Source organism: Lycorma delicatula, chromosome 11 (assembly GCF_047948215.1).
Source record: "Lycorma delicatula isolate Av1 chromosome 11, ASM4794821v1, whole genome shotgun sequence".
Classification (NCBI taxonomy): Eukaryota; Metazoa; Arthropoda; class Insecta; order Hemiptera; family Fulgoridae; genus Lycorma; species Lycorma delicatula.
Window position 1 is genome coordinate 75,719,330 of NC_134465.1, and position 21,684 is coordinate 75,741,013.

At 29.1% G+C, this 21,684-nt stretch overlaps 1 protein-coding gene across 7 annotated transcripts in view; it reads left to right on the top strand.

Annotated features, from left to right (window-relative positions):
• The window catches only part of LOC142332538 (NEDD8 ultimate buster 1-like), a 63,060-nt gene that overhangs the window by 23,295 nt on the left and 18,081 nt on the right, over nucleotides 1–21,684 (top strand). For 4 of the 7 annotated variants that reach the window (XM_075378986.1, XM_075378988.1, XM_075378991.1 and 1 more), the window contains exons 7-11: nucleotides 5,274–5,435; nucleotides 8,087–8,204; nucleotides 9,080–9,311; nucleotides 13,522–13,645; nucleotides 19,174–19,293. In XM_075378986.1, the coding sequence (XP_075235101.1) occupies nucleotides 5,274–5,435; nucleotides 8,087–8,204; nucleotides 9,080–9,311; nucleotides 13,522–13,645; nucleotides 19,174–19,293 (756 nt within the window). The remainder of the gene's footprint in view (nucleotides 1–5,273; nucleotides 5,436–8,086; nucleotides 8,205–9,079; nucleotides 9,312–13,521; nucleotides 13,646–19,173; nucleotides 19,294–21,684) is intronic. The other 3 variants (XM_075378992.1, XM_075378989.1, XM_075378987.1) reach the window with 2 other exon arrangements.

Genomic DNA, 21,684 nt, shown 5'->3' on the forward strand with positions numbered 1-21,684 from the left:
TTTTTTTATGATCAGATATTAATAATTATTAATAAATCAATATATTTGAATTAAAATAAAAAGTTAAAAAATTGGAGATGAAGTCTGATTCGAACTGATGTGCCTTCCCCTTTTAAGATCCAAATATTTCATTAATTAAAATTTCATTTGACTATAACTCTGGAACCAATGGAAATAACCCCAAAATCCAAAAAAAATTGGATTTTGGGCTTTTTTGGACACTTTCAGTCAGTTGCAATCAAAAGGGGGGGGGGGTGCACAACTAGATGTTACTACAGACCTAAATCCAAAATTTCAACATCATACAGCTAATCATTTTTGAGTTATGCAAAATACATATGTATGTACAGACATCATGCCAAAACTAGTCAAAATGGATTCAGGGATGATCAAAATGGATATTTTTGTTGAATTCTGAAAACTGAAATTTTTTGCAATCACAATACTTCCTTTACTTCGTACAAGGAAATAAAAAATAAATTATAAAATAAGGGTTTGAGGAGTGATATCAAATACCCTCTAGCAAGAAATGTATACTTCTTAAAGATGACAATAGGCAGCATATATATATATGTTTTTTACTCAGAAATTAAAGTTTAGAAGCATGAAACATACTCAGGATTTCCTAAGGAAACTCCTTATCTATAATTGTAGTGACGTGTGAAAGGAAGTAATGTATAAGTTGTGTCAGTGCAATAGTTTCTGAAAACTTTATTATTGATGATGATTATTAAGCAGTTAAAAAGTGCACTTATCTTTTTTTATATATTGTCTGCATTTTCCTCTTGGTAATTTTTTTCAAAAACAGTTTAGAAATGTTAATTTTTCTGGTAGTCAGCCCTCTTGTTTTTAATATTTATTTGATTTAGCTTTAAAAACTGAGGATTTTTTTAATCCTGCTTATATTAATGTTTTAAATTTATTCTGTAGAGAAAAAATATTTCTGAGGCTTATCATTAATTTAATCATAAAAAGTATGTCCACCAAAGAGGTGATTTAAATGCCAAATATAATCGGTTAAATTTTGAAATAAAATGTTGTTTTTTCTAAGAGATTCTGATTCAACAATCGACCTGGATTATCAAATAAAATTTTGTTTTTTTTTTAAATAACCTGTGTTTTTATAAACATACCAATATTTTTGTAGTAAATATTTGTATAAATATTGAATATTTATATCTTCTGTAACTATAAAGCAACTTGTCCTAACTGGCTGATTCATTAACACCTTGTAAAAACTACTGAAGATAAATTAATGAAAATTTGTATATTGATTTTTTTTTAAATTCCAAGTTTAAAGGGTTGAAATGGAGTATCAATGAAATTTACAATTTTTTTTTTAAATTTTCAGTAACAAATGATAACAACTTGATTTTTAGTGTGTCTAATCTTCATGTGAATGTTTTAAAGCTAATTTTTAGATTTTTTAATTTCCATGTTAAAGGGTTAAAATGGATTTAAAATTTATTTTTGAAGAGCCTTGTTTTTTATTGTACTTTCTTGGTAACAAATGAAGAAATCAACCAGATTTTTTTTGTATAAATTTTATGTAAATATCTAAAATCCAATTCTAGATTTTTCAAAATTCAATCTTGAAAGTAGTAACGAAAAGTGAAAAAAGTTTTGACAATTCTTGCAAATTTTTCTCATTTCCAACTATACAAAACAAGATATTCATTAGATTGGGGCTTTCAAATAGTTTTCAGATAAAGATGTAAAAACTATTTTTGGGTTTTTTCAATTTCGATTTTTTAAGGGGTTCAATGTGAAAAGTGCGGCAGTTCAACTAACACAACCACTAACTGTATGTTCAACGCAACAGACTGCATCTACCTCCAATTACTTGACTAAAACACATAAAATAAAGGTAATTAAAAAAAAATGAGAAAATAAGTACAGTCACTTCCTACTGGTGTTTGTCGGGTAATGTTATGAACCTGGCAAAATGTCATACGGGTAACCAGTTATAATTAATATTTTTAAGATGGAGGCCAACTGATTTGAAACCCATATTTGTAGATCATTCAAAGTTAAGGCCTGTATTGACCAAACTGTTGCTGTAAAGAAATTACAATACACTGATAGTTTTTATAAATTGAACAGGCTTTTATTTTTAGTTAACATTATTATTCTCACAAGCATGAGTTTAATGAAATGACTTGACGGGAAAGACAACTGAAGTGAGCCCTGACTGGCTAAACATTCCCTGACCATGATGGAAAACACAAGTAACCATATAGCATGGGCAAAGCCATGACAAGTCTGCTACTATATATATAAAACATGTCACATGAGTGATCTATAAGTCAACACCCAGCAAACACTTGTGAAGATAAATTGATGAAAATATGTATACATGTTCTTTTTATGGTGCACACTAAGAAAGGATTTTTTGAAATTCTTAGTTTAAATTGGAGTAACAATAAAATTTACTCTTTTTTTTTTTTTATTAACAAATGAAGATATTAACTTAAGTTTTGGTATGTGTAATCTTCATTTTGAACAATGATTAGAAATTTTCTCCATTTCCAACTTTACTAAACAGAATATTCAAGTGACTAAAACAATAGAATTAAAAAAAAAAAAAGAAGAAATGAAGTAACTTCCTAGTGGTGTTTGTTGGGTAATGCTAGGAACTGGAAAATAGATTTTTACTTATACAAAGGACAGGTGTAATTTTCATGTAAATATCTGAAAACCAATTTCTAGATTTTTTTAAATTTGATCATGGAAAGAGGTGAAGAAATGTAAAAAAAATTTGAACAATGATTGCAAGTTTTCTCCATTTCCGACTATACTAAACAAGATATTCACTAGACTGGGTCTTGCAAATACTCTTAAGATAAATATCTAAAAATCACTTTCAGGTTTTTTAGAATTTTGAGTTTTTAAGAGGTGCGATTGTGTACGATGTGGTGATTTAACCAACACAGCCACTGTTATTGTATGTGTAACACAACTGGCTGCATCTGCTTCCAGTTACTTGACTAAAAAACAAAAAAAAATAAAATCAATTAAGAAATTAGAAATGAAGTGTGGTCATATCTATTGGTGTTTGTTGGGTAACACTAAAAACCGAGCAAAGTAAAATTTTGCCCATATGAAGGATAGATAACCAGTTATAACTATTATTTTTAGGATGGAGGCCAACTATTTTGAAACCCACATTCTTCAGATCATTGAATGTTTTGGCCAAACTCTTTTAAGTTCTCTTAAATCCATGGCAGAATAAAATATACCTGAAAAATTTTCAGTCATAATTTTTTTTTTAAATATTATGTTTTTTTTCTTTTATTTTGTTAATTTCTCTTTTGTTTTAGAGAAAAAACAATTCTAGGATAGTCTATGAAAATAACAGAACTTTTTTTAATTCTTCCCTTAAAGTAGTGTCATTTATGATAAAATGTTAAAAGTAATTTTTTATTTGTAAATTTTAATAAAGTTTCCCCCATATTTTTTTTTACAACATTGGTTTACCAGTCACTTGTCGTAAATAGAGATGTATTTTGTCAAAATTAAATAAAATAAAGAGTAAGACTAATTATTCTGCATTTTAGAATACAGACTATTGTCAGATTTGTTCACTTTCATCTTTTTAGGAGACTTTTTCGTCATAATTACTTCAGCAATTAGGTTTATTGCATGACCACTGAACAAACTGCTTTTTTCCAATCAGAGTAAACTTTATTAGTGTATTCTGGTAACTCATGCATACATCAGAATCTTTTTTTTTTTTTTACTAATTGGTTAGTTTTAGGATTACGCACAGCAGTGTTGAATTTGTAAATGCTTACTTCATTGGTCAAGCAAAAACAAAGTAGTATTCTATTTCTACTTAACCTTTTGATAATTCATCTATGTATTATTTTCCAATTTTTACAGAATATTCCAGCAGTAACTTTTGTTGTTCTTGCTGTTAGGCAAAACAGCATTTATAATTTTTCATAAATCATTCTGTTTTAAAATCAGCACCCACATTAAATGACAGTCAGTATAATTATTGGAAGAGTGTTGATTAGGGACATTACTTACCAAGTTATTGCCTAGCAAGTACACTTTGAACATCATACTTTTCAGTTATTAATTTCATTGAATATTTATTGCAAATATTACAGTAAAATAACTGGAAAAAACTATAAATATAGCGAAAGTAACTAATCAAAAGTCATCGGTTAATTTATATTCAGTGTCCGTACTAACAGTGGTTATAATGTTGCATACTGTAAAATTATTTTTGGCATTGATTGGATTTTTCACAATCAGTTAAAATTGACAACCTCATTTGTACTTTAATTTTAATTTTAACTTTTATTCATTTTCATTCTGCAGCTAAATCTCTTCAATTCACTACATGCATTATTAATTCTGTTGTTTATTAGCATCTTACTTTTTTATTCAGTTTTGAATCAGATTGGAAAAAAAAGATGGTTAAAATAATTTTTTTTTTTATTTTGCAAATCCTATTTTAACTTCACTACATACTATGGTTTTATCCTTATAAAACTTTTTTGAAGCAAGAATTTATATACTGGGAAAAATTTCTATTAAGTTTATGATTTACGGGGTATTTTTTTTTTTTTGTATATTTTCTTTTATTCTCATTTAACTTACACTTATATTAGTTATTGTAACTTAATGATTTGTCAGGGAGCTGATATTTGATACAATTCAATCTCAAAACTGGCATAGTAGTACATTATCATAATTATAAAATATGAATCAACATTTTTGTACTGGGGTTATCCTTTTATTTATAAATATTTATAAGTTTTGAAAATATTATTTTTATTTAAGTAGACAGTTAGCATGGAACATAAAATTGCAAGATTCTAACTATATATTTATTCACCTTTAAAATAAAAACCTTATTTAGTTTCACTAATTTTGTTTAGTTTTATAATCAACTTAGAAACATAATCATGAAATTTTATCATCCCTGTTACATCATTGTGTAATTTTTCTGCAAAAATAGTGTACAGGGAATTTGAATTGTTTATGGAATTTGTATTAATGATGTAAAGGGAAAAATATAATATCTTTTTCCTAATGTAAAATTTAACAAGACCTATAGCAGTTTTTAAGCAAACTACATTTTTTAATCATTTATTAAGATGGATTTACCCATTTTTATATTTTGTAATTAAAATTTTCAGAACGGTTTCATTCACCTGTCAAAATTTCCTAGCTGATTAAATTTATCTGCTGGAAAATCTTTTAACATTTTCTCATGCTATTTGTAATTATATTTATTTAAATATTTTTTTTTTTTTTAGGAAATGAGTCAGCACTTCTAATGAGATTACATTTACTTCAAGGTATCGTTTTATTTCATCAAAATAAACATTCTGAAGCTAGAAAAATTCTTGAAGAAACACAGCATGAATTAGCTTTACTTAAAGTTGATGACACAAGCCTTTGTGAACTTGTTGAATTTGGTACGTAAGACATTTTTTTAATAATAATTATTTATTTATCTGTTACATTTATTCTTTGTTAATTAAACTAAGAAATTGAAAAAAACGATTTTATAAGATAGTTCTGTAAAATCAGGATTAATAAAACTTTGGTCACCATGATTATTTAAAATATTTTAAATTATATATACGAAAAAGTATATTTAAAAAAAAATTTAATGAAATGTAATATAGAATCTGGGAAACAATCGTTAAATGTATCTTACGGTTTATGAGTATTGACATACTCATAAACCATAAGATTTAACTCATAATGTAGGACGATGTGTTCTTCATGTTGTGGTTTATTTTTAAATTTTGCATCATTCTATATGTATTAATGAAAAGTGATTTCAAGAGATTACAATTCTGCATAATATGACCTAAAATAACCTCAATCACCCAGCACTTTGCAACTACGTGCTTCAAGCAGCCATTAACATGTCCTGTTCTTACTTACATTCCCCCAATTATTATTTTATATTAAAGGAGGTATATTCCTAATTGCAGTTAATTTATTCACTGGTGACATTTTAACAAAAGGTTACCATTGAAAAATTTAAAGGTTGTTAACTGTTTTTGGAAATTTCTCTAAAACCACTATGAATTTCTTTTTTGTATTTTTAGTAATTAATTGCTTTTAAATAGCATAAAAAAGGCCGTTTAATGATCAGTGGTTAGATATAAACTTACAACCAAAATTCAGTTTGTTGAGAAGAGAGATACATGTTTTTTGTGATGTGTGTAAAAAAACTTTTTGGACATGGCAATATAGGCTGAAAGGCTATTGTGACTTTGCACAATAAAGCAAGCAGTGTAATGAAATAATTAAGATAAGTAATTCTCAGCCTTTACTGAAAGCTTTTTTATCTCCTGGTGGTACTTTGACTCTACAGACTAAATCTTTGATCAACAGTTGTGAGAACGGTAGTTGTGATACATCTGTGTGTTCTTTGCCTGGATCTTCTGATCAGAGTAATAACATTTCAGCTCCAAAGGTGATACATTTGAATCGTCGACTTCATTTACGCAAATAACAAGTATTTCCTGTTCAAATTTGAAATTTGAGCCATTTAAAAGAATGGATCACTATAGCATTTTGATTATTACACTAGACATTCTCTGTCTTTATTGCAATAAAATGAATACTGTCTTGCTATCTGCAGGACAACTAAAGGAGTTGCCCTGTGACTCCTAGATTCTTGAAAGAATATTTTTATGTATACTTCATGACTTTATCATGGTTATTCCAAAACAATGACTATTTGAAACCCCGCTATTACATTATGGACAAAATATTATCGAAATATGATGACTACATGAAGTTATATATTAATTTGGATTATATACCATTTGCTATTTGTTAATGGATTTCTATACTAGTTCCGCAGTGAAATCAATAATACTGAAAATTAATATTTATTTGTTTAGGTTTGAAAAATTTGTAAATCTACAGTAAAATGTATCTGATGTATAATCAGTATTCCTTATCTTTGTTGATGATTAATATAATTAAATATTATAATAAACTGATGTAGATGATACATGATATGTTCACATCATTTTTATATGATGAACCTTGAGCCACGTTCCTTGCAACATGTTCATCTCCATTCTCATCTGTTTCCTACTAAACTTACAATCCCAAGAGCTCCCATTTCCATTAGACTTTCTACTATTTTAACCAATTCTCCTTTCATGACACATTACAGTCAGCTTTACTATTTTTAATTGTTTTTATTATGTTCTATTCTTGTTTACTCTTCCCATAATTTCATTTTTCATTTAGTCTGTCCTTTAATCTTCTCCAATCTCTTGCATGTTCATTCTTCAAATGCTTCCTGCATTTTTCTTTTCTTTGTGTATGCTTCATATGAGGTCTACTCAGAAAATAAACAAACGTTTTTAATTACATGCCCCAGTGGAGATATTTAGTGACATGTGGTTGGCAGCATTGTGTTTCACATAATCTCCTCTGTAAGCACATGTTCTTGGATTGTTTATTTCTCATTTAGTTTTCGTGTTATTGTTATTTCAGTGCAACGTGTTTAAGTGCTGGTAGCAGTTTTTGTAAGGTGTGATTTTTTAACGATTGAACTTTTGTTTCAATGTCATAGCCATAACCAACTTTCATCACCCATTATGATCCTTTGCATGAATGTTACATCATCATTGGGTTCTTCAAGAAGTTGCCGACAAACGTCCACTTGATGTTTTTTCTGCTGTTTGGTCATCAAATGAGGAACAAACTTTGCTGTAACTCAATGCATGTTCAATTTTTCAGTCAAAATGTCACGGCATGATCCAATTGGTAAATACCAACATGTGTAAACTCAACAACAAGTAAATACCAACATGAGAAACTGCACCCAACATTGTTTAACAACAGTTATCTATAAAACTGATTTGTTAAATGCAGCCTGGGCTGTTACATTTTTTTTATATCTACTCTACAACTATCAAATATCAGAAGTTGGTCTGTGAAATGTTTCATATATTGTGGAATTATCAGCTTTTCAATCTCATTGAACAGAATAGTTTTGATTGAGTCCCTTGTATTAAAAACAAGCCCCCACATAATAGAAGTTACTTATACTAATAATCTATTACTTAATATTTCATATTTTTCTTAGGTTTTACTCCAGCTGAAGCCAGAATTGGTCTACGAGCTACTAATGGTTGTGTAAATTCAGCTGTCGAATATATACAAAAAAGAAGACAAGAACGGGAGGAAATTAGAGAAAAAGAAAAGTAAGTGTGATGGAAGAAGATTTTTTCTTTTATACATCTCATTATAAAAAAACTTATTTTGCTGATATTGTTTTTTATAATATAGTACCTTAAGTAAGTATGTAGACATTACCTCTTCCTTGTATAATTAAATGTTATAAAGTAAAGCAATCTATTAAATTTTACTTATAAAATAAGAAAGTTTCATACTTATAGTCAAAATTAGTGTTCTATGAAATCTTAATATAGAAGTTTACATAGCATACATGCTGCTTGATAGAATATTTTAATAATGTATGCTTATTATCAACAATGACAATGATAATGATAACATAGTTAAAGTTGAAGTTCAAGCTGATGTAAAGTACTTTGTTTTAAAAGAAGAGTTAGCTTCCACTTAAAAAGATTCTTCCCTTTCATTTTTGACTGTAGAAAAGTGGGCTGCTGAATTTAAACATGGTCGTATATATTCCATTCAAGATGTTGAATGCTCAGGACATCCCAAAAACCACTATGACTGACAAAACCATTAAAAAAATTCAGTGCCATATTAAATTTGATTGCTGACTGAAAGTACTCAACCCTAGTGTAAATAGTTTAGAAAATAAAATATAAATAGTTTATATTGTTAAATATTAAATAGTTGAGAAGATATGAAATAAGATCAACAGCCAAAGTGACATTTAATAAAGTTGTTCTCTTAGAGCTTTCAAGTTAAAGTTAGTTTGCTGCTATTTATTAATAACTAATGACCATACCAGTTCAATGAGACACTTATATGAATAATACAGTTAGTATTATTGATTAGGTCCAGGATTAATAACTGCTGTATATTGTAATATTTATGTTACAATGAAGCAGTTTTCATTATTTTTAATTTTTATTTCTTCCTCTAGGGAAAAGAAAATATTGGGTCTTTGTTCAGATGGTCAACAGTATGTGGAATCTAGACTAGTTAAACAGTTAGAAGCGATGGGATTTTCTCGTTTTATGGCGATCGAAGCTTTAAGGCACACTAATAATGCTGTAAATGATGCAATAAATTTAATACATCAACAACCAGAGTTATTGCAAGCGACATTGTCTGGCAATATTGACAGTCCTTTTTTTAAAGAACTTATTAATCAGGTAAGCATATTGGTTTAATTCATGGTTTTTAATTATCTGCTGAATGAATAAAAACCTGTTATTTAACTTTTTCTTTTTTGTTTTGAAACAATTATTGCTGCATATTGATTTCAACCTAACATTTACATTTCAGATGTCCTGATTCTTTGAACTTTCCTTTATTTCCTTTTTTTATCTATCATTCTTCAACTACTGTTTCTGGAAAAAATGTTAAATTCCACTGATATTAAGGATGTTTTATTTTGAAGGATCCAAGTAATAGCATTTTGGCAGTTAACCAAAAGGCTGAAGCAGATTACAATATAAAAGTTTGTTTACCATCAAAGTAAGTCACCTTTTAGAAGCTGAATTAAAGTCATAGATTGTTTCTTGTTACCTTACAGTTCCAGTAAATTAAAGAAACTTTATCACATAAAATCTCAGAACATTTTATAAAAGGATATGCAATCTTTATCTCCAAATGAAACTTTATAATTTTGTTTTAAAAGGGAAATATATTTTTTTGAAATGTAAGTTCTATGAGGGCTGTTCAGAAAGTAACTTCCGAATCGTTTTTAAAAAAAAAACACCAATAAATAAGTAAATTTATTATAAATTATATATATATATATATATATATATATATATATGTTATTATTTTTATTTAGCTACTTTTCTTCATAATTGCCATCTAAATTAAGGTACTTGTCATATCTGTAAACAAGTTTTTGAATACCCTCATCATAAAACTCTACTGTCTGAATTAATCCAGGTAACAACACTGTTTTTCAACTCCTCACAATACCGAGTCCTAGAAGTTAATTTCTAAATAACCTTGAACTGAAATAATCCTGAAACTTATTGTGAGACGTTGCAGAAATTGAAAAAGGTCATACAAAACAAACAACACAGCATGCTGAGTTCAAGCATTGTTTTCTTCATGACAACGGCAATCTGCATACTGCCGTATGCACTCAACCCTAAATCAACAGTATCAAATGGGAGATGTTTAACCATCCTCCATATACAGCCCTGATTTGGCTTCCAGTGATATCACCTTTTCTCAAAAATGGAAAATGGTTAGTGACGCAATGTTTTGAAAATGACGAGAAGTTGAAAAACATTATACCTGGCTTAATTCACAGATGTTAGAGTTTTATGACAAGGGTATTCAAAAATTTGTTTACATATATCACATGTGCCTTAATTTGGACAGCAATTATGTAGAAAAATAACTAAGATATATATAACAAATTTTATTTTTTTATTTTATCAGTTTCTGTTTTTCAATAACTATTCTGAATTTATTATCCAAATAGCCCTCATAAAAGTTAGTAATTTTATCGTATTTTGGAACCTGTTTAAATACTAGAGTACATTTCCAGTAATTTAAAATGAATAACTTCTTTTCAGACATGGTTTTCAAATAACCAGGATACATGATTGAAGCTGTACTTGTTTACATGTGTTATATTTGGAAGTGATTGTGTGCTCCTTGTGAATTAGCTACCATTTGCTAAAGCTCAACTTTCTGATTATATATATTATATATTTATATATATGGTTTTCACAACTCTAATTTTTATTTTAAAAGAAGTTTATTACAAAAATAATTAGGATTCTTTATGAAAACCTTTTAATTATATTGCAGATTAAGAGCATTTTGATCATGTTGTATAAAGAATATTAAAGCAAACTGTTGTTTTTTTGCCAAAATTCTGATTTCAACTGCACTACAGTATTTTTGTGTATTTATGTACATATAAAAAAGGATTATAGTAAAATTATTAAAGATAAATTATTCAAGAACTGTTAACAGAAATAAAAATCTAAAAATTAGATTGAAATTTTGATTGTTAAACAATCATTATATATAGAAGATAATGTAAAGTAAATATAAATGAAAGATATAACTTAAAAATGTGAATATTAATAAAAAGTTAAAAAAGTTTCTATACAATATTTTTTTTATTTTTATATCTTTGTACCTGTTATAAAAAAATAAATAAAAATTATTCAGAACGAAATACAATTTAAATTCCCCTGCTTGACTGAATTAAGCATTGTTTCTCACTTTTACAGGGTCTTTGCAATCAGATGTATTATTTGAGGTTGATTATGACATAGATCCCTGGATTGTTATTTACAATTATATTCTGTTTCAGAGCTTATTTAAATGTTATCAGATGTATATTCATTTTTAAGTCGTTTGAAATGTTACCATCAACAGAAAATTTGGTATTAATTTATAACCCAAATCATAGATACTGTACATGCATGATTTTTTGCTACTGGACTAACATTACAATTTATCTTTTAGTCACTTTAAAAGAATTATTATACAAGTAAATAACACTTCATGGATAAACTAATATCACATGCAAACAAATGCATAAACTAGCATTACTCCCACACCTTCAACATTGATTTTTTTTATTTGGTAATAAAATTAAAATTATGCTACTGATCAAATTAGATGGAAAAATATATAATGATTTTGCGTACATATGAATATTACTTTTAATTTGACACCTCTTCATTTTTTTATTTTAATTTTTTTTCTATCTTTCCTTCACTTGTTCGTATTACTAATCGCTCTTTCTTGTTTATTTCGATTACTTTAGGTTGTATTATATTTATTTTCATTCAGTACTCTTTCTTTCCTACCTCCAGATTGATATCAGTTAGAATTATCATATCATTAGCAAACCTTATGCATCTTCTTTTTCGTGCTCCTATACATTCCTCTTTCTTTTTTCTTCTAATATATTCCTTATCATATCTTCTATGTAAATGTTGAACAGTCTTAGTAAGAGGCAGCATCCTTTCCTAACACCTCTATTGAGATGTAAGAATAAAAATTCACGTACAGCAGATATTTTAAGTAAGGTATATGTCAGAGAAGAATTTGACCAATGTGAATGGATATGATCAGTAACTCATGGTCTACTGCTAACGTAATATTATGTAATATATAGGACATTCAGAAAGACTTACAATAATGAATCATAAGTAAAATGAAATAGTAATTCTGACAGTTTTTCCCAGCAAGTGTTCAATGTGAGTACCTTTTGTCATGCAGCACACATCCAACCATAGGAGAGTTCATGCTATATTTTAATCATCATGTCTGGTGTAATAGAAATATCTCTTTCAACCCTTTTTGCCTCAAATCAAATAGATTAAATGTAGTTGAGGCCAATGGACAAAATTCTTTATAAAACCCCAAAGAAAAAAATCATATGAGGTCAAATCAGATGACTTTAGATGTAAACAAGTTCTGTCATTGGGTCCATGCTGACAAGTCCAGCAGTTGGGGAAAATGTCATTCAGTCAATCCCAAATAGAGTTATGCCTTGTGCACCTTATACTATCAAATAATATTCTCTGGTCCACCTTGTAATCAACAAAAGAGTCATGTACATAGCATATCTAATAAACAATTCCTGTTACGCTTGCTTGAATGAAAAAGAATGACCTCTAAACTTGCCATCAGGATATCAGACAAACATTTAATTACAGGGAGTCCCTTTCGCATTGTAAGGGTTTGTTCGGATTTTCTAACTCCCAGATACAATTATTATGTTTTAACTTTTCCATTAAAATGAAATGTCGACTCACCACTTAATACAATATGATCAAGAAAGTCATCATGAACCTCTTCATGCAACATTTCAATGCGAAGTTGGCACATGCAGCACAGTCAGTAGACTTCAAAGCCTATAATAGCTATAAACAGTACGGACACATATGTAAGCATTACCACACTGTAATCACCAGCATCATTAATTCACAACCAGAGCGCCTTCCTAATAGATTTTTAGGATTACATTGGAAAAACTTCCTGACACATTGAACATTTTCTTCAGACACCCTTGGTTGTCCCTTACTCTTTTCAAACTTATTATTGTATCAACAAATGATATTGTCATTTGCAAGATCACAATTAAACTTTCTACAAAATACATGTTGAACTGTACTGAAGATTCATATTTAGCAAACTGCAAAACAGAAAATTTAACTAAAACTGCCCTTTTTACTCTTTTATTGTAACCTTAAATCAACATTGTGCACCTAATCCAAGAGATATATAACAAATTATAAACAAAAAATATTTTCGTTTTTGTACACCCAGTACTTATAATTTTTAGTTATTACTTATAAGTTATTACTATTATTTACTTTGTTATTTTATTTTTTTATTATCGATTACTATTTTCTTGTTTTGTAGGTGTCTTCCCTTGGTTATGATCCTCAAATGGCTCTGCTAGCTTTAAAAAAACATAATGGTAATATTGAAAAGGCTGTTGAAGAGTTAGTTACAAATAATGGAATAATTAACTCGATGAACTCTGGTACGTGTATTTATGTTTTATTGTTGTAATTTAATCTTAGTATTTTTTTTTCTATGTTGCATCACTTTTCTCTTCTTAGGTTAGCCGTGGAGTTAGTGACATCATTTTGACTCATTCCTTTCTCCATTCCTCTTCTGTCCCTATCTTTATATTCTCCAGTATCATTTAAGATGCTTACATTAAAACATCTTACCCATTAAAAACATTTTTATAATATTTTTTAGTTGTAATATATGGTGAAAAGATGTTAATTTAATTAATTTAATACTGTTAACTTTTATTAATTTAATGATCTCAATTATTTTATTTAAAAAATATTTATACCTTATCTTAACTGATAATGGAAAATAATTGGGAATTCAGGTATACATTTACTTTTTATAATAAAGTTAAACCTGTATCTGTGTTGCATCACTGTTACATTCATATCATTCAGGTGAATATCTGTGTTATTATTTATTATTTTTGTTACTACAGATTTAAAAACCAGTTGCTATTTATGTTTTTTTTTATCAAGAAAATAATTTTGTAAAAATGCTAACTTCAATGATATTCAAATCCAGAGCACTGTTAGATTACATTTTTTACATCTATTTACTATTAATGTTTTTTTTTATCAAGAAATTAATTTTGTAAAGAAATACTAACTTCAATGATATTCAAATCCAGAGCACTGTTAGATTACATTTTTTACATCTATTAATGTTATAATAGATTTTACATCTATTAATATTAATTATAATAAAATGAGTAATTTTACAAATTGTTAGTTTTAAAAAAATTGACATTAAGTTGCTCTACAATAGTCAAAATCAGAGGAAGAGAGATGAGCATTTTCGGATTCCAAATTTTCAAAAAAATTATTTACATTTGAACATTAATTTTAATTTACAGAATAAGCAACATATATGTCCTAAAATTATTTTGAAAATGGCGAAGCAAATAGTTATTTTTTCTATAGGAATTGCATAAAATTGTTAATAGTCATTTCGGGAACGGTTTTTAAAAATTTAGAAAAGGAATGGTGTTTAGAATGTAACACTACAATAATAATTTAAAATTGTAAAATATGCAATTATTAATTGGAGAAAATGGAGATTGAGATATAAAAACCAATCTGTATGGATTTTTGTATAGTCAAGTTCATTAAGCCGTACTTAGAGAGAGTCATATGAAGTTGTAAGTTGGTAAAATATTTATTTATCTTTATAGAAATTTTAACTGATATATAAATAAATACAGAATTATTTGATTTTTTCCAATGTTCCTGTAAACAACAGTGATGTTTCCTGAACGACAACAGCATTCTTTGAATGACAATTATGATCAACAGTTAAGATTGTAATGTTAAATGGCACAAATAATACACATCTCATCAAAATCAAATCTTTATAGTACTTAAGATACACTTTGGTCAATTGCATCTTACAAATAAAACTAATAGAGATCGAAAGTTGACATCAATTTTACAAAAATCGACTATCACACTTTTACACTTGTACAATCTAATAAACTATGACAGTTTTTAATATGCGTATATTTTTTAAACATTTTATTTATTAGAATTTTGTTTTTAAAAAAACAAAATTCTTAAATGGGTAGGAATTAAAAGTAAATAGGAATCAAAAAAGTGTTTATTTCTCAAAAATATCAATGTCTTCTTGAAAATAATAAAAATTACCTCTGCCTTTTTTATGCGATTGAGGGATCGAAAGAATTTTCACGATTTGGTGAAAAGCAATATACAAAACGTTTTCTTCAGTTTTAAACATCTTGGCCGAATTACACTGACAACGTAAAAAGGTGACTTTTACATCACCATCTTCATCAACTGAGGTCCTTGCAATTGCAGCATATCTATACATAACGGGTTTTTTTTTCTTTTGGTCAGTACGTTTATGAGCAAAAATACCATAGGAAAAATTAAATTAGGTTATAAATTTTCCTTATCCTGATCTTGGGATTTAACAGCATGAAGTTCGTTTCACATCCATGGACTCAGTCTGAAAGTGTTCACAAATTTTCTTCATCTGAGCTGCTGGTACCATACACGTCATGGTAAATGCTTGCTCTATTAAATTTCAAAGACAGTGGTTCTTGAGAAACTTCCATGTCTATAGGAACTTCTGGTTCTTTATTTTGGATAGTCCTTGCAAAAGCCTCCAATGTTACTGTCTTCAAAAATCTCACATGCTGATATGATATCAGTACGTCCAATGCTTTCTGTCACGTTATTTTAGTTACATTCATGATTCCATGTATGGCATCCAATTTTTCAGGTAATGAGTTCTTCACAGCCTTGTTTTTGTCTTTGGTAACTTCTTGAACTAAAACCATTGACTTATCAAATAATTGATAAAATATGGAGCTGTTTGGACATCTTTTCCTTTTAAAACGTAATCATCAGCTCTCTTCTTTAGTAAGCCACCTACACCACCCATTGGTCCTTTACTGTGTCCAGGCTTGCTGTAAGTCCAAGATGCAGATGTAATTTGTGGAAAATGGTCCATCAGAGTGTTTATCCATAAGTAAATGTCTGTACGGTTTAGATACTACGGGGTAGGACCATCTGAAAACATATGATGAGTTTGGACACCTTCTCTTGTACTTAAAAGTTTCTGTAGAATTGGCTTTAAGTGACCCCAAACAGCATGAGCCTGATGGTCAAGATTATTACTCACAGTTGCAAACGGCCAGTCTGTATCAAATCATTATTTTTCAAGTAAAAGATGCCTGTGTGGAAGGTAAGTTGGCGTTTAGATGCTCCAAAGTGCATAGACTGTATTTCTTTTGCATATTTAGTCATACAATTTTCAGCAAAACAAAATCTATTTGTACCTAAATCTGTGTCTCAACTAAAGGATCTTGAACTTCTCGCTCTGCCTTAAAGTTTTCATTCATGCCATAAACATGTTTTTTTATATCAAAAATATCTTCAGCTATGGATTTTTTCAGATCCTTCACTGAGCTTGTAACAGTAACATTTTTTAGTAAATCTTCACAACTTTCTTCTCCCCTTTTATTCTGTCTTTTTTGTCACTTGCCACTGACAGTAATCTACTGCATCTTCATTGCTGCCAGGGTCCAATTCAATTTTTCCACAAGTCAAACATGTACCAAACATACAATCATACGAGGTACCATCACAGTTGTATGCTTGAATCATCATTGTTGATGTAGAATTGTATTCCAAATCACCCAATCTCTGTTCAGTTTGTTCAGTTTGAACTAAAAATGTTCATGTTTTATGCACAAGCGCCACAATCTTTTATTTGAGAGACACAACCCAATATGCCTTTTCTCTTAGAAGAGTAGCATAGGACAATTCGATTGCTGTTGTAGTGACAAATTTAGCATGTAAATTCTTTACACTATCTAAAAGCAAACGCTTTTGTTTTCCTCCTTTGATACAGTATTTTTCACCAGGACACATTCTTCTAACATCATCTTTTTCAAAATTGTATGACTAAATTGCTGAAAATTGTATGACTAAATATGCAAAAGAAATACAGTCTATACACTTTGGAGCATCTAAAGGCCAACTTACCTTCCACACAGGCATCTTTTACTTGAAAAATAATGATTTGATACAGACTGGCCGTTTGCAACTGTGAGTAATAATCTTGACCATCAGGCTCCATGCTGTTTGGGGTCACTTAAAGCCAATTCTACAGAAACTTTTAACTGAATTTTAAACCTGAATTTTTTCATGAACACTTTTACTGATCAGGAATGTTTGAGGCTTTCTGTCAGAAACTAAAATATTTCGGTTGTCCTTGTTCTGCAGCAAAAGATTTTTATTAGATAGTTTAAAAGATACTTTATTAAAGCAATATTTTTTTAATTCGACTGCCACTCACGCACTTCTGAAATACCTCCCTTTCTTTAGAATTTTTCAGTAACTTTTCAGAGTTCTCTTTTAGCTGAGATACTAAAACCTCGCCAAACAATAATTTCCTTTTTACTTCAGAAATGAGAGAACAGTCATTAACTCGTTGATGTTTCTATTAGACAAATCAATCTTTTTCTTTGCTTCTCTCTCTCTGCGTGCTGTTTTATTTCTCACAATTTTTTTGCAGACTATGTTTCATTGTATATTGCTGATTTGAGTTTTTTCTTTTTATAGTTCTGTATGCCTTAGATCTATTTATTTTCACATTTTTTCTTTTTAAACTTTGTGATGCGTAAGAACCAGGATTATTTTCGCTTTCATTGTTAGTTTCTGGAGGGCTATTATTTAATATATTTACCAGCAATCTTTTTTCTTTCTATATTTCTGTGAATTTTTCTTCCATACTTTTCTCTCTTGACTTTTCTTTCAGTTATTTCACTTATAGATTTAGTCTTTCAACTTTTTTTCTTTGATAGTATTCTCTGTCTTTTTTACCTAGAAATTTGAATTTCCTCACATTAGCCTTTTCATGTTGTCTGAAGTAAGCTGAACTGTTATTGTTTATCTGCTTTTTGGTCTTTTTTTATTTTTATCTTTCTCCATCGTGTCACTGAAACAAACAAAATTTACATAAAATAACAAAATCAAATACTTTTCACACTTGTAAAGATCAAACATCATTCTGAGGATGAATTAATCATTCCAGGAACGTGCATCATTGTCTAAGTACATTCCCAAAATGACCTTTTCCTGAAATGATGATTTGACATAATGATCATCTTTATATTGAAATAACGCCATCTTGAATGCCAACTTTCAAGGTTATCAATTAAGATACAAAATATTATAAAGAATATCGCAAAACACGTAATGTTATTGGCAAAATAAATGAAAAATAGCGTTCTTGTAATGATAAACAATTGAAGTATGCTACACAAATGATGAATTGAAAAGAACTTACCAGAAAAAAATATTATTGAATACAGAAATCACTAAAATATTGACTTCTTTGTTGACAAAACTTCACATGACTGCTCACTAGCACTAACTAGCATAACTAGTTACAACATTTGGCCAAACTATGGGCATATTCACAAAATGACTTTTCAAATGTCAGAAACGTTTGAAAATGCAATAAATCTACAATTTTAATCATTTGAGCATTGTTATCCTTAAATAATAAAAATATGTCATATTAATGTCTACAGAGCACTACAAAAAAATTGCATGTTCCATTTTATATCGTTTTAAACTTAAATCATAAAAAATTGTTTGTGACGCGTTCCCAAAATGACTTTTTAAGTATACTTTAAGTTAAAAATATGTAATTAACTAATTAAAGTGCTTAAATTATTTAGTGTGCTAGTATTTACAAACAAAATGTATGATTTGAAGAACACTTTGTAAAATTTAAATGTAATTTCAGCATTAAATTCTTATCCCAAAATTAATTCTTCACCTCTCTGTTTTTGATCCATTAACATAACTTCTTTTGGGTAAAGTTTGGTTGACTTATGAGATTATATTGTGGTTCATTTTTACATTGCTGTTTGTACCAAATTGAAAAAGTGTTCTTTATGTTATTGTTGGATTATAAAATAATAATTTTTTTTTATGTTATTGTTCATTATGTTAGTAGGTAGTAAACAGCAACAAACTGCAGTAAATCAGTTAAAAAAGAAGCAGGGAGAATCTAGTGAATTTAGTGATAGTAATTGCAATAGTAATGACATTGATGATAATGCCACAGTAACAAGTGAGTTTTTTTTTATTATACAAGGGTTATTTTTTTTTCAAGGTCCGATCGGTCACGAAATTAAAACCACACTGAAAATAAAAAATTTTTTATTTGTAACAAGTACTTACATAGTTACGCTATTTCTCTACATAGTCGCCACTCCGATTTAGACATTTGTCGTAGCGTGGTACCAACTTTCCAATACCCTCGTCATAGAACGGAGCCGCCTGTGTTTCAGCCATGTTTCTACGCTGGTCTGCAGCTCGATGTCTGTGCCAAAATGTTGTCCTCCTAGCCAGCATTTCATGTGAGCAAAGAGGTGAAAATCGGATGGAGCCAAATCTGGGCTGTATGGTGGGTGATCAAATACTTCCCAACGAAAATGTTGCAGGAGCTTCTTCGTTACAGCTACAGTGTATGGCCGAGCATTGTCATGGAGAGATACAATGCCGGATGACAACATTCCTCTCCGCTTATTCTGAATTGGCCTTCGTAGACGTTGAAGAGTGACGTAGTATGAGGCTGCAGTGATGGTCGTGCCACGTTCCATGAATTCCACCAAGAGAACTCCATTCCGGTCCCAGAACACAGTAGCCATACACTTTCTGTTGGAGAAGTTTTGCTTGAACTTCTTTGGTTTACTGGGAGAATGAAAATGCATCCACTGTTTGGATTGTTCTTTCGTTTCTTCAGTTTCGAAATGGACCCATATTTCGTCCCCTGTGACAATTTTGTTCAAAAAATCTTCTCCTTCATTGCAGTAGCGCTGGAGAAACGTTAGGGAGGCGTCCATTCTCATTGTTTTGTGATCGTCAACAGCATCTTGGGAACCCATCTCGCACACAGTTTGCGGTACTGAAGTCTCTCACTCACAATGGTGTAGAGAGCTGACCTTGAAATTTCAGGAAACGAATCACTCAATACAGAAATTGTGAACCGACGATTTTCTCGAATTGCCTCATCCACTCGCTCAATAAGATCATTGGTTGAAGCTCGCTTCCTTCCCTGACCACCTGCATCATGAACATCTGTACATCCTGCACCATTGTCGTACTTTGCTGTCACTCATTGAAGTTTCACCGTACACATTACTTATTCGTCGATGAATTTCAGCTGCATTACAACCCTCAGCCTGAAGAAATCAAATTACCACACACACTTCACTCTTGGCAGGAGATGCTATTGTTGTAGACATGTTTGCGTGCTAGCTGCATGTTCAGAACTAAACGAAGTGATGCGGCGTGATTGAAGGTCATACTAGAGACACTGAGCAACACATATGCGCAAAGGTTCATCTGATTTTTACGCAGGTTTTTATTTCACGATCGATCGGACCTTGAAAAAAGAATAACCCTCGTATATTATTTTTTCAAAACATTCAAAAATTTATTATTATGAAATAATTTAATATATTTACATTATATCGGTTAACATTTATCACTTAAAATACAACAAACAGTAATATAAGGAAGTATAGACAACAACTCTATTTCTAGAATAAATTGAATTTTCAAAATATTATACTTATTTCTAACATTCAAAAAGTGCAATTGGATAGTTTCTCCTTACTGAGCTTGGCATTTATGTAAGAATCAGTGTATACACCTCAGTTAGCTTTGTTGTCTAGTTCATTGATGTTTTTAACTTAGCTATTGTTATTGATTTTAACTAAATATCATGGATTAAAAAAATCTGAATCTTCGTTAAGTTTCAGACTCAATTACCTACAGTACTTTTGTAACATGATCTAATCCATAAATTTCAAAAGTACTACAAGAAATATTAATCTTTTTAATTGAAAGATAAGTTTATAATTATACATATTAGTCAACCAAATGAATTGAAAAAATTTCTTTAAAAATCTGATATCAGGTACGAGGAATTTATTAAAAAAAACTGTTAGGTTAGTTTTTATATTATAATATATGTAAGATCTAAAGGTGGGTCCTCCTACAACCTGCTCCTAATTGCCTCCTCTACTCCACTCCTATATAACCCAGCATGCGGAACATGTGTTACTGGTTGCAACAAAAGTTAGTTCTCAAAGTGATACAGACTTGGATTTATTATTATTTTTATTTTTTTATAATATTTTATTCTACCATATTCATTTATTTTTGCTATTATTTATTTATTTAAATTTGTAATTTAATTATTAAGTATTTATTTCATCTGTTATTTATTCTACTGTATTTATTTTTTATGAAATCATTTCATGTTTTATGTTTATAAAATATTGTATGAATTAATGTTTTAATTGATTAAATTAATATCTCTGTAGTATTCATAATTTTTTTTAGAATAAATTTAATAATGTTTATAGTTATATTACTTTTATTTACATTTCTTTAACACTTTATTTTTTATATATTTTTTGTACAATTTAATCTTGTAGTTTTGTAAGCCTAT